The sequence below is a fragment of the Lissotriton vulgaris genome, chromosome 3_1, assembly GCF_964263255.1.
Source record: "Lissotriton vulgaris chromosome 3_1, aLisVul1.2, whole genome shotgun sequence".
Taxonomy (NCBI): domain Eukaryota; kingdom Metazoa; phylum Chordata; class Amphibia; order Caudata; family Salamandridae; genus Lissotriton; species Lissotriton vulgaris.
The window spans coordinates 252,071,392-252,083,704 of record NC_141689.1 but is presented as its reverse complement, the minus strand read 5'-3'; the positions used below and the strand labels follow the sequence as shown (position 1 = coordinate 252,083,704).

Below are 12,313 nucleotides of genomic sequence, written 5' to 3'. Positions count from 1 at the left end.
GCTGTGGGGGATCAGCACTGAACGTTTTGAGTGCTCCCCTTTAGCCTAAAACTGCACCAAATGTTTTCCCCAAAGATCTTGTCCATGGTGATGGCCTAGCTTTGCAACCACCGGTTCAAAGTGCATCCTTCTCTGTATCCTCTTTTGATACTTTCTCCATTTTATGTCCAGACTTTGAAAGACACCAGTATTTCAGGAATTTGGGTACCTAATCAGTTAAGTGAAATTCCATCTTTTTCTACTTCTTAGACCATGGATAATAATGGCTTCTGGTTCAGAACAGATCTGGGGATGGTGTATCTTCCAGTAGCTCGAAGAATCACTTGGAGTTTCTAATATTAAAAACAGAGGCGCTGCTAAGGACATGTTTTTGAGTCCAAAGCGAGATGGTAATATGGAGGATAACAGTGGTCCATCTATAAGCAAGCATTTGCATAGTCAATAGGTCTAGCTATTGGGACCATATAAGTATTTAGTTATGAAACACAATATCCTTGGTGCAACAACATCAACTGTTGCATGGCTAAACACTTATAATGTCCCATAGGCGAGAGCTATTGGTTATGCCAATCCTTGTCTTACATTGGCTCGGAGGATAATTCCATTCCCAAGTCTGATGCTTGTTCTGCGCCATTGATGGAAGGGTTCGGCCCCATTCCCCTCCAAAATTTGGGTCTAGTTGGACCCCTGCACAGTACCTACACTTGCCGGGGTTCTAAACATGGAGTCACCCTTCTTCTATCAAATGAGATCTCTTACCTGCAGCTAATCGAGTACCATCATCTTATTTCACCTCACCATTCTTCAGCATTCATAAAAGAGTTCACTTCCTCTGCTCATTTTGTACACTACCTCAGTCAGGCAAGGGAAGGTGTAAAATAATGGTATATGCAAAATAGGCTAGTACAACTGAAGCATATGCACTAACCAATCGCTATATAAACGACACTGACCAGTTTGTATGAAAGTCACTTTTGCACTGGTTGGTTTCAGCAAACATCATAGAAGACCGCAAAGCAAGGGTACAAAGTTTGTGTGATTTGGCCCAGGTTTGTATGATCATGGTCACCGCTACTGATAAAGGGGAGTCCCAAAATGACTAAGTTCAGGCTGATTGCACAAGTGGGTGCCAGTTTCAGCTTGACGACAGACAAGGATATGTTTCAGGAATAAGTGTTGAAAAACACCCATGGAGGGATTGTGAATTTTTAATTTTCCGGCTTACGTTTCACATCTGTTATTTCAAAATGTACATTCTTACACAAGAGTTGAATACGAATCACCCTTTATTTAAGCAGAAACAGCTGTTTCCTGCCCATGATGCAAACCGTGGAGATATATTTAAATACTAGAAGTTACCTGGTAACAGTGCAGAGTGGAATTTATGATATGGAGCAAACTTGCGTTGCAGCAAAATGAACTTGCTTCCTTGGCATACAACTTTTTCTGCTTTGCTATGTGAAATTAACCTTTTTCCTATAAAAATATAACTGAAAAAGAATTCCAGTGCCTTGCACGGCACAGCAAATGTCTTGTCAACCCCGCAACTATAAATACTTGCAATAAACGTGTTGGAAAAAAATAGTGACTTGTGCATTTGGGTCTCAAAGTCTGTCTTCTAGTTTTGATAAACTTTATTGCCCCGAGAATGACCTCCACATTGTGTGGACCTCCAACTTGTATTCACTCTGTGATTACTTTGTATTTTTAAGCCGCTCTATAAAAGCAAGAGTTAGAAAACACCAGCGCCAAACACAATCAGCAAAGGGTTCTGTTTGATTAAGTGATCAGGAAGGCAGTAATAGTTAAACAGCCTTCTTGTAGATAAAGAAATCCGCTTTATCTTATCTCGGAACAAATAGGAGTGCTATTTAGATAAAAAAACAAGCAAAGGGGTCGGGGTGGCGACGGCGGCCACGGATGAGGAAAGCCCACGAGTGGTGTTTGCGTGCTTGGGAGAGCGAGCACCAGGCAATCTGTTTTGAATTATTGCGCATGTGCCTGGGCAAGATAATTTAAAACAGATGGCGCCGGTGCGGGTAACCGCAAGCCTTAGGCTGTTTGCAGTTACATTGGCTGGGAAATGGGGGACATGTGTCCGCCCCAATTGCAAACTTCAAGCACGAACTTGCTCTCGTGCGCTAAGTGCTGGTCAGCTCCAAGAGGCCCTCTAAGGCTCGACCTAAAACGTTTTACAAAAAAGTGAGGGCATACTCAAATTCTCCTCCTCTGTTTTTATTTAGGCGGCAAAATTTTTTACCATTCCATGGGCACTCTTGCACCCAGGCAAGGTGTGTCTACACATCCTTCATCATTGGTCCCCATTCTCAGAGAAGTATGAAATCCTCGTATCAACAACATAGTATGTTCTAAAGCAACTATCATGGTGGCCGTTCCTCAGCCTTGGATCGAATGTTCTATTCTCCTTTCTACACCCAAAGATTCGGTGCAGTTCTGGGAGTCCAGTCAGCCCAGAGGCTTTGGACAGCACATATGAAACTCTAATTGGTAGGTCTTTATGGCAGTTTGGAGGTTTTTCAGATCAGTTCAGGGTTACAGTTCTTGTGTTTTTGTTTTATATAGCGCAAACTAGACCTGAAGGCATCGGAGCGCTTTACATGAGCACCTGTTGTGTTACAGAAGGACACATTAATTTTTGTGAGGGTCAGGGAGATTAAGTTATTTGCCCAGAATCACAGGATGTATAGCGAGTCTGGAACATGGTTCCCCAGCTCCAAGGTCGACCGCTGTAGCCCTAGTCACATACTCTCCCTTGCACACAGACAACATGAATGCGTACACAATATTTAAGTTATCAGTTTAACACCTTGGCTGCAGCCGGGGGCCGTCATGAGTACTGAAGGGGTTAAAGGGTCTCAAGCCCTAAATCTGTTAGATCTCTAGATTTGCTCTTGGGCCAAGGAGAATCTGCTTTCTCTTGAAGAAGTTCACGTTCAAGAGATACACAATAGACCAGTAGACCATCTGATCAGAATATTTCTTTGCTGCCAGGACTAGATTGTCCATTTTCTACTGTTTCAGGTTGAGCTGTTTGCAGAACAGCGAGGTACCCTACTTACACTGTACTTTTCAAGAATCTAAGATTCACCTGTTATGGTAGTTGGTGCTCTTCTAAATCCATGACCGGTCTGTCCTGTATACCTTTCTCCCGATTCTTCATGTTTCCATGGTTCTTTCAAAGATTCGGAGGAGACAGGTGGGTTGTTTTAGCCTTGGAGGACTTGGTCGACTCCTTTCTTTGGAAAATTAGTAGATTCTTCCTTACCTCAGCCAACTCTTCCGTTACCTATCCTCCGCTTCTAGAAGCGATGAGATTGAAGCTTGAGCAGAGGGGTCTCTTAACGTTGGTCTTTCTCTTCCTGTTTCCCAGATAATGCGGGTGCTTAGAAGGTGACTAAAACAATGTGATATTAATCATTGGTCTTCATTTGATGAATGGTGTGATTTAAATAATCTTTATCCAGTAAACTATTCAGTTGAAAATATTCGTCAGTTTTGCATCATGGATTTGAAAGAATATATCCTTGGCTACCTTGAGGTTTCAGTGGTACGCTGTTAAGGCCATCTTATAGTGCTTGGGGTGAATTATTTTCTCTAGAGATGCTTGTAACAAGACCTTTAAGAGGTATGATCTGTTTTGAAAAAAGATTCTTTATCCTTCATGTGATTTGCTCCTTTTTACAGAAATGGTTCAGAGCCATGACCACAGCAAGAAGAATGGGAGAATTGGGATCTTCACCCATACTTGAAGGTTTTTGATCATAGAATTGATTTGGCTTTCTCATTTACTTCCCAATATAAATTCAGCTTTTCACAGGGATCAGGAAATTATACTCCAATCTTTGTGTCACTAATACGGACTCCAAACCTAAGCTCTATCTTTTAGCTGTTGGACTAACTCTAAAGAGTTATATTCGAAGTACAGCTGAATATAGACAATCTCACAATTGTTTACCAATTTTGAATCTGTGAAAAGAGGTTGTAAGTCTTTTAAAGTTACACTGAATAGATAAATTAAGACCATTGTCTCCTTAGTTTACTTGTATTCTGGGCATACCAAATCCTGAAACACTGCAAGCCCCTCTACCAGGAGTATGTCTGCTTCTTGGCAGAATGGGCTGTGATCTCTATTCTGGATATATGCAAAGCAGCTCTTTCTGCTACCCCTCCTAGATCTATTTCACATTATAGGTTGAATTTGGCCAATGGAAATGAATAGACTTTGGCTCAAAGGTTCTTTGTAAAGTAACTTCTATATAAAGACCATGCCTGGTTTGATGTTATGTTTGTTAATAAAAATGAAAGCTTTTATGCACTCCTGGGTTGTCTATCTTTTTATTAGCATATCTTGCGGTAGGTCAGTCAGATGAAACGAGAGCACACTGCTTGTGTATATCCTTGTTCAAGCAAGGTACCAGCAGAGAGAGGAGCGTGGAGGAAATGTGTGTACTTACTTGTAATCTTCATTACTCTTGTCCTTCCTTCTCTGAAGAATTGGAGTAGTGAAGATTACCAGTGAGTAATCCAGGCATTACATCACGATCCTCACATAGGCAGCACATTACAATGTGATATGTGAAATACAAGCCACTTTCAAAAGGACTGGTGTTGGGAGAATTGATAAAAGAGGACGAGCAGGGACTGTTTATAGCCCAAGGGCGGTCACCCGGGAACCATGCATAAAGTACAGTAATACAGTTCTTTGCATTAAATAATAAAATAGCATTTGAGATTGATGGTGCTTTTAAAAAAAAAAAAAGGTCCCCTACGTGGCTCAGTCAGGGGAAAATTCAAGAAGTTCAGCAATCCTGCATCTAAAGAATAATAACATTTCATGTTCACAGCACACAGATGATCAAGCCGCTAGAAGCAATGCATTGTTTAACAATACCCCACTAGGAGTGTACCACGCAACAGCGTGACTGCTTCCAGTGACAACTGCAGACACTGGAACTTCAGCCCTAATTTTACTAAAATAAAAAAAAGTAGTTCACGAAAGGCATTCCCACACTTGTCCAGCTCTCTTGAATGTAGGCTAAATGCTTTAAAAGAGGGGAGGCAGTGACTGGAGTGGTCTGACCCACTGCTCTTTGCTGTGTGCAGTAAGGATAACCAACAGTTTTAACAGACTAGTGCATGAAGACTTCTGACCAAAAGTCCCTACATGTACGTCTATTATACAATAATAAAAACATTGGCGAGACTACATTTCAGTTACTCGATATGCAAACCCTGAAAGGATACCCTTGACAGCTGAAAAGACAATGCAATAGTTGTGCTACCAGTGGCACAGCACCAACAGTGTCTATTTTCAGGGAATGCCTTTGAGTCTAGCAGCACCAGCATTAGAAATGAACACTGGAGCATCCTGACAGCCTGGGAGCACATAGAGAAGATACAGTTGCAACAATGTTAGGGATGCCACAAATAAAGCTTCTGATAGGTCACTTGACAGTGATGCTAGGTCTATTGTTCAGCCTGATGGGTACAAGACAGTTTTGTATCAGACAGGCCATAGCACAACAGTCTAATATGTAATCAGAGGTCAGATATCTGATATCCGGTCGAGCCCTTCCACCTCTTCTTTCAAAATAAAAAGTCAAAGAACTTCTCTTGAATAACCAGCTGCAACAATCGTCCCGAAGTCAATATAACGAATCTTTTTATGCCCTAGAGAAAACAATAGCGATCTCCTTTGTTTGAGATTTTCGGAATCAACTTATTTTCTTGCTATATGTTCCTCATGATTGTTTTTGCTCTTATTGTATTGTGGGTGGTCCACTACAAGAATTTTGAATGTTTATTTGCTTAGTGACTAATCGTATCCTTTTTTCCCTGATGTTCAGCGCTCCGATACCCTTTTCGTGTCGTTTGCGCTTTATAAAACTTTTAAAATAATAAATAAACAATAATGAGGCATGATTGTCAGCCATGGCAACGACTTAATCGGAATTCACATTCCTGCCCTTCCCCCAGCATTAACTGGCTTAAACTATGTGATTTTGTAAAACCAAAGCAGTCTGTAGGGAGAAAAGTCACACATAGCCTTCTGAATTTCATGGAAGAGCATCTTGTTATATATTTTTGCAGCTCTAGTATTTTGCATTATCATAATATTTGATTGCTTTCATGATTTTTGTGTCTATTTTTCTCATCGTTGATGATGGCTGTCATATATAAGCACCTGTGAGAGACACTGACCATATTTCAAACACTTCTGCTCTAGGACTGCTGCCAACCCAAGAAAAGAGACATTTTGATCTGCATGCCAGGTGTCTTGGTCCTGTGTGAGAGACTCAAAATAGAAATATTTTGCTAATTGTCAAAAGATCCATTTAGTGAGGGCTTCCTTGCAGCTAGTGAGGAGTGATTGAGGTGCAATGCAGATTTTTATTTTTTGGGTTGTGCAGAATCGGAGAGCATATGTATTTCTTCTAACTGCATCAAATCGCTTCTGGCTTTGGTGTAGCTTAATTTTGTCTCATTTTGTCTTCCAGAGTTCCTCAGATGCTGCGTACATTGCAAGGCATGTAGGTCTCAGGGTTGGCGTGCCTATTCCTGTTCCTGCCCTCACCGTTAACAGACTCTGTGGGTCTGGTTTCCAGTCCATTGTTAATGGATGCCAGGTACAGTATATTTTATTCATGAAGCTCTGTAGTTCTATTTCACACACATTTAATCACTATCTTTTGATTACCCTAACCATGGTGTTTTTGAGGATGGAAAGATTGCCAGGAGGCATTTACCAACTTTGGAATTGTGTACCATTGTACCATTCTACATTGGAGATGTAGACTGATGAGCATGTTTTATTTGTTTTTAGGTCGAGCCTAGACGAAAGCAAAAGCAAAGCTTTTGCTGTCTAGGGCTCGACAACTTATGTTATCACTCTGGGGGGGAATGTGGACAGCAGACTGACACGCGCTTCTCCTGCCGGAGATTTTACCTCATGGGCGCCATGACGCCGTGCCCCTCTCGTGCCTCATATTCCCGTGCGCAATCACTCACACAGCCACACTCGCGCACATACACAGCCACACGCATACACAGACACACACACACAGACACACACACACAGACACACACACACACTGCATACACACACGCACCCCTCCATAAACAGACCCACGCGCACACAGACAGACACACGCACAGACACATGCGCGTACACTACCCCCCACCACCTGTCTCCTCCGCAGCGCTGGTCTTCACCCGGGCCCCCTCCTGGGACCCGGGACTTCAGATGCCGCACTCCGCTTTGGCGCCAGGGCTTGGAGCGCGCATGCGCGGGCAGCCCCCGCCCTCTCACTTAGCCCGGGCTGCTTTCTGAAGGTTCGCTAAGCAAATGGACGAAAGTTATGAAAGGTTGGCAGTACCGCTGGTTCGTGCTAGATTACAACGCGGGTCTATTGTCGTACTACACGGTAAGGGAGCGGCAAGTTCTACGTGACTTACTTTTTGGGGGTGTCTAATGCATGTGGGCGGGGCATGTAATTTACAGAGAGACAGTAAACCAATGAAAGGTAGGGCGCAAGCTGCTGGGACCAATCGGAAGCTGAAATAGTAGTTACATTGACGACTGCGGTATTGGTTCTAGTTATCCGCTGGTATGGACCTGTACTGCAGTGTATTTCTCAGTGACAAAGGTCAAGTTGTGCCTCTTAAGTTGTATTCGTTGGTCCTTCCTCTGTAGCACTATTAACTATTTTTCCTTCAAAAATCAAACTTTTGAGGACTGGACTAGCGACCGATTCTTGTCCCGTAGAACAATCATCTAATTTTTAAAATAGTCCTTTCCATCTTTTGTTCACTTTTATACAATATCATGTTCGAAAACGTCATACAATCCTAGCCTTTCAGTCTTTTATTCTGCGGTCTTCTGCTACTTATAGTTTAGATTTTCTGTTTACTAGTACGAGCTCCCAAGTACCTGTATGCTAAGTGCCTGTGGTTAGAAAGCCGGTATTATCTGAAGACCTAGGGCTCATTGCATGAGTGTAGTCATTCTATTTTAATTCACATTAAGAAATCACTAAAACGGTAGTAAACCTAAACCCCTCGTGTTTTCATAATGGGGTACTAGAGACGGTTTCTGTCCTTAACCCCTCGTCAGGTTAATGAGGTTTCACTTTGGTTACGTCTTGTGAGAATGTCCTAAGTGTGGTTTTTAGGTCTCGCCTATCGAGTTTATTAAGAAGTCCTCTTGGTAGTCCAACTCACACCCTCACCCACCCACCCTCACTCATCCTCACCCCCTCATCCTCACACACCCTCACCCTCCTCACAACCCTCTCACCCTCACTCAGCCTCACACCCTCACCCTCACACACCCTCATCCTCACACACCCTCATCCTCACACACCCTCACCCTCGCACCATCACCCCCTCACCCTCACACACCCTTACCCTCATCCCCTCACCCTCACACCCCTCAGTCACCCTCACACCCCCTCAGTCACCCTCACACCCCCTAACCCTCACCCCCTCACACACCCTCACACCCCCTCACAACCCCTCACTCACCCTCACCCCGTCACACACCCACTCACCCTCACACCCCCTCACCCTCACACCCCCTCACCCTCACACCCCCTCACCCTCACACCCCCTCACCCTCACACCCCTCACCCTTACACCCTCACACCCCTCACCCTCACACCACTCAGTGCTACAACACATATTATGTTACAATAGGTGTCACATTTGCGAAAGATATAACTATTGGCATTGTAAATAACAAAGCTATTAATTTCGCTATTTTCAAAACAAGCACATAAATAAAAAATGTGTCCTTTACAATACCAATAGCTCAAACTTTCGTAATGCGAGAGCTATTGCATTGCTGTGCTTCTCTCCCCTGCTGCACTCGCCTTCTCTCTAGAGATGTGGCCTAACGACCAGAGCTGCCATCTAAGTCACGTAAATACAAAACATGTTGCATTCCTAATGCTATAGGTGTCACATTCGCGAAAGTTATAACTATTGGCATTGTAAATGACAAAGCTATCAATTTAGCTATTTTAAAAACCAACAAATAAATAAAATATTTGTCATTTACAAGACCAATAGCTCCAACTTTTCTAATGTGAGACCTATTGAATTTCCAATGCTTGTTGGTCTTATGGCTTTGTTTGATCCTTGATTTATGAAGGCGAATGTAGGTGATGGACCATGGATGATTCTATTGAATCCTACGTATTTAATTTACTGTGATAGTTTGGTCGGAACATTCTCCTCCATCTTTTAGTTGCAGCCTACCTGTGCCCCAGATTGGAGTGAGCATAGTCCAGGTAGTGTAAGGAGACCGACTAGTGCTGTTTCTTCACCAAAACAAAAGTTGTTTTAAAAAACTATTTTCTCTTTCTGTGATTACTGTCTTTGCCTGTGGTTGTTACAGTTTAAAATTGTAGTTTTAACCTGCCTGTGATTGCATATTTTATCACCTGTGGTTTCCCCTGCCCATGATTGCTTCCATTTAACATGTTGAATTGTGGGATTTGCAATCCAAACTCTGTAGTTTATCCCTCTCATTCCTGGTGACAATTTAGTTTTCCGTCCAAATTTCTCCTTTGCTCTGTGCTAAGACCTGTATGTTAAAACAGTGCACCCCCAGCCACCATTTTGTGTTCACAAGCCAGTGAAACCAGCCCCCCTGCCTCCCCCCACACAACAGGGATATTCTACATCAGAGAGTGGTTCTGTGAGCTGTTTAAACTGTGTTTACTAGGGACTGTGCGCTTCGTTTTTTGGCCAGGAGAGGAAGTAAAGTTTTATTCAAACAGTATTGTTAGATTTCAAGTTAGTTAGGCCTTCACCTGCAGAAGTTCAAAGTGCGGATCGAGCCTGTTTGTCTCCTAGGAGATTCTGAACAGGAGAAGCAGCTTCCAACTCCTTGGCCAGCAAACCTTGTCTGAGGTAGCTAGGACCATATATGGTCTGCTAGTGGTTGGTACACTGATTGGTGGTTGTTTCTGGGGTTTCTTCTTGGATTAGGGTTAATGTCCTCATTGGTTGGGTATTTGAGGGTTCTGATTGGTTTCTGGGTCTGTGATTCAATCAATGTAGGGTTGGGACAAGGGCTAGGGTTAGGATTTCTATTGGAAGTAGGGACTAGGGCTTCCTATGTTATTGGTTGTTGGGAGTAGGTTGGTACTATGGCTAGGGTTAGACCTTTAATTGGAAGTAGCGATTAGGGCTTCTGGTGTGATTGGTTGCTGGACTAGTTGTGGGACTAAGAGCAGGGCTAGGCTTTCTATTGGAAGTAGGGACTAGGGCTTCCTGTGCCATTGGTGGCTTGGTCTTGGGTTGGGACTACTGGTAGGGCTAGGGCCTCTATTGGACGTAGAGATCTGGGTTTTTTAACTGATTGTGTGCTTGGACTAGGGCTAGGATTAGCTGTAATGTCCTGGTCTCCTATTGGTTCTAGATGTTAGGGCTAGTGTTGTGATTGGATAGTCTTAGGGCTAGGGTTCCCATTGGCTGAAGGGTCACTTGATTACTAGGGCTAGAAAAGGCCAGGGTTAGGGCCTCTCAGCCCGGGCGTCTGGGCTAAGGGCAGAGAGGACAAGGGAAGTTGCCTGTTTGAGCCTGTTAAGGGCAGAGAGGACAAGGGCACTTGCCTGTTTGAGCCTGTTAAGGGCAGAGAGGACAAGGGCAGTTGCCTGTTTGAGCACTAAGACGGACCAGGGCCAGGGCCAGAAATGCTGCACATTTTCCCATTTAGCAATACCCAGCCCACACCATCCTCAAACTTATGGTACTTATGGATCTATATATTTATCACTTTCTTCTAATGTAGCATTTCCCATGCACTGCCCTATTTCTCAGCCTATACTTCGCTTAATATATCTTCTAGCCCAACCTTCTGACTCCTCTCAAACATCTTTTTACTACTCTTTCCAATGCACTTCCCTATCTCTCATCCTATACCTCTATCAATATATCTTCTACATCCACTCTCTCGTTTATCCCAAACCCCATACCACTACTAAGATCCCCAAAATAACCCTTTCTAGACTCTCTCCTACTCTACCCCTCCTTGCATCATCTGACACCTCTTTTACTATACCAATCCCCTAAAACAAACCATTCTAAACTCTTCCCTCTGACTCCTCCCCTCAAACTCCTTTTTACTCATCCAAAAGCCTCCTCCTACTACTAAAAACAAACCAAAAAACATATTTCACTCTTTTATCCCTCCACTATCGTTTCAATCAAAATGAACAGACTAACATATTCACTTCTCAAATTCCATATTCAACTATGCTATTTCACCACTACTCCTTTATGGGTTCCGGAGTGGCGTGCTACTCGCCAGAAAAGCACTTCAACACCCATCATGGATAAGAAGTGCTATATGAATGCAAACCTTTCTTCCCCTTATATCCCTCCCCTATACTTCTCACTCCAAATACCGGACTAATACCCACCACTGAAATTACTTCATATTTCACCTTATTAATTCACCACTAATCCTTTATGGGCTTCACGAATAGCGTACATCAACACCCCATCAGGGGTAACAAGCGCTATATAAATGCAAGCTTTTTTCCTCCTCTATTCTTCTGCTATCATTCCAAATAACTGACTAACCTATCCACCACTTAAAATGTACTTGAATGTTTCACTATACTAATTCAACAGTAATCCTCTGAGTCCTGGAGTATCGTGCTACTCGCCGAAAAAGCGCTTCGACGCCTCGTCAGGGGTAGTAAGTGCTATATAAATGCAATTACAATACAATATTGTGCTAAAACAAAGCGGATGATGGGACTTAATGTTTCTTAGTAAAAGTACCTTTATTACGCAGCCAAGGCACAGGATGTGGACCATAAACTTTATTATAAGACTATAATCTGGTACCTACTTTTAAAAAGTGTTGCTTTTAAACATTATGACTAGCGAAAGTAACCTTTCAACTAGTGTCTGTTTGTTTTTACAGTTTGATAAAGTAGCAAGTACTTGTCTACATATCTGTTCCTGGAAGACCAGGGACACTCCTTCTGGTATCCCTACTGACTATAGAGCCTTCCTCATTCATTCTGCAGTTACCATTCTCTGCCTGTTCTAGACACATTTTGATTCTACTAATGAGTTTTTCAAGTTTGGTGCCAAAGGAAAGCATTTCGTACATTTATCTGCCTTTTTGTGAAAGGCTTTGGTATGCCACCCCTTAATCTTTCGCTTAACAGACATCTCTCATAGCATCTAATTCTAGGACTATACCTACGCCACATTATGCTTGCCGTCGCAAATTTATTTTTACTCCAAAAGTATTGTAAATGTCTGATGC

The 12,313-nt window shown here is 42.9% G+C and overlaps 1 protein-coding gene across 1 annotated transcript in view; it reads left to right on the top strand.

Moving 5' to 3' along the window:
• The window catches only part of ACAA2 (acetyl-CoA acyltransferase 2), a 111,649-nt gene that overhangs the window by 28,474 nt on the left and 70,862 nt on the right, over positions 1-12,313 (top strand). The window contains exon 3 of the mRNA XM_086960376.1: positions 6,519-6,647. Coding sequence (XP_086816502.1) covers positions 6,519-6,647 — 129 coding nt within the window. The remainder of the gene's footprint in view (positions 1-6,518; positions 6,648-12,313) is intronic.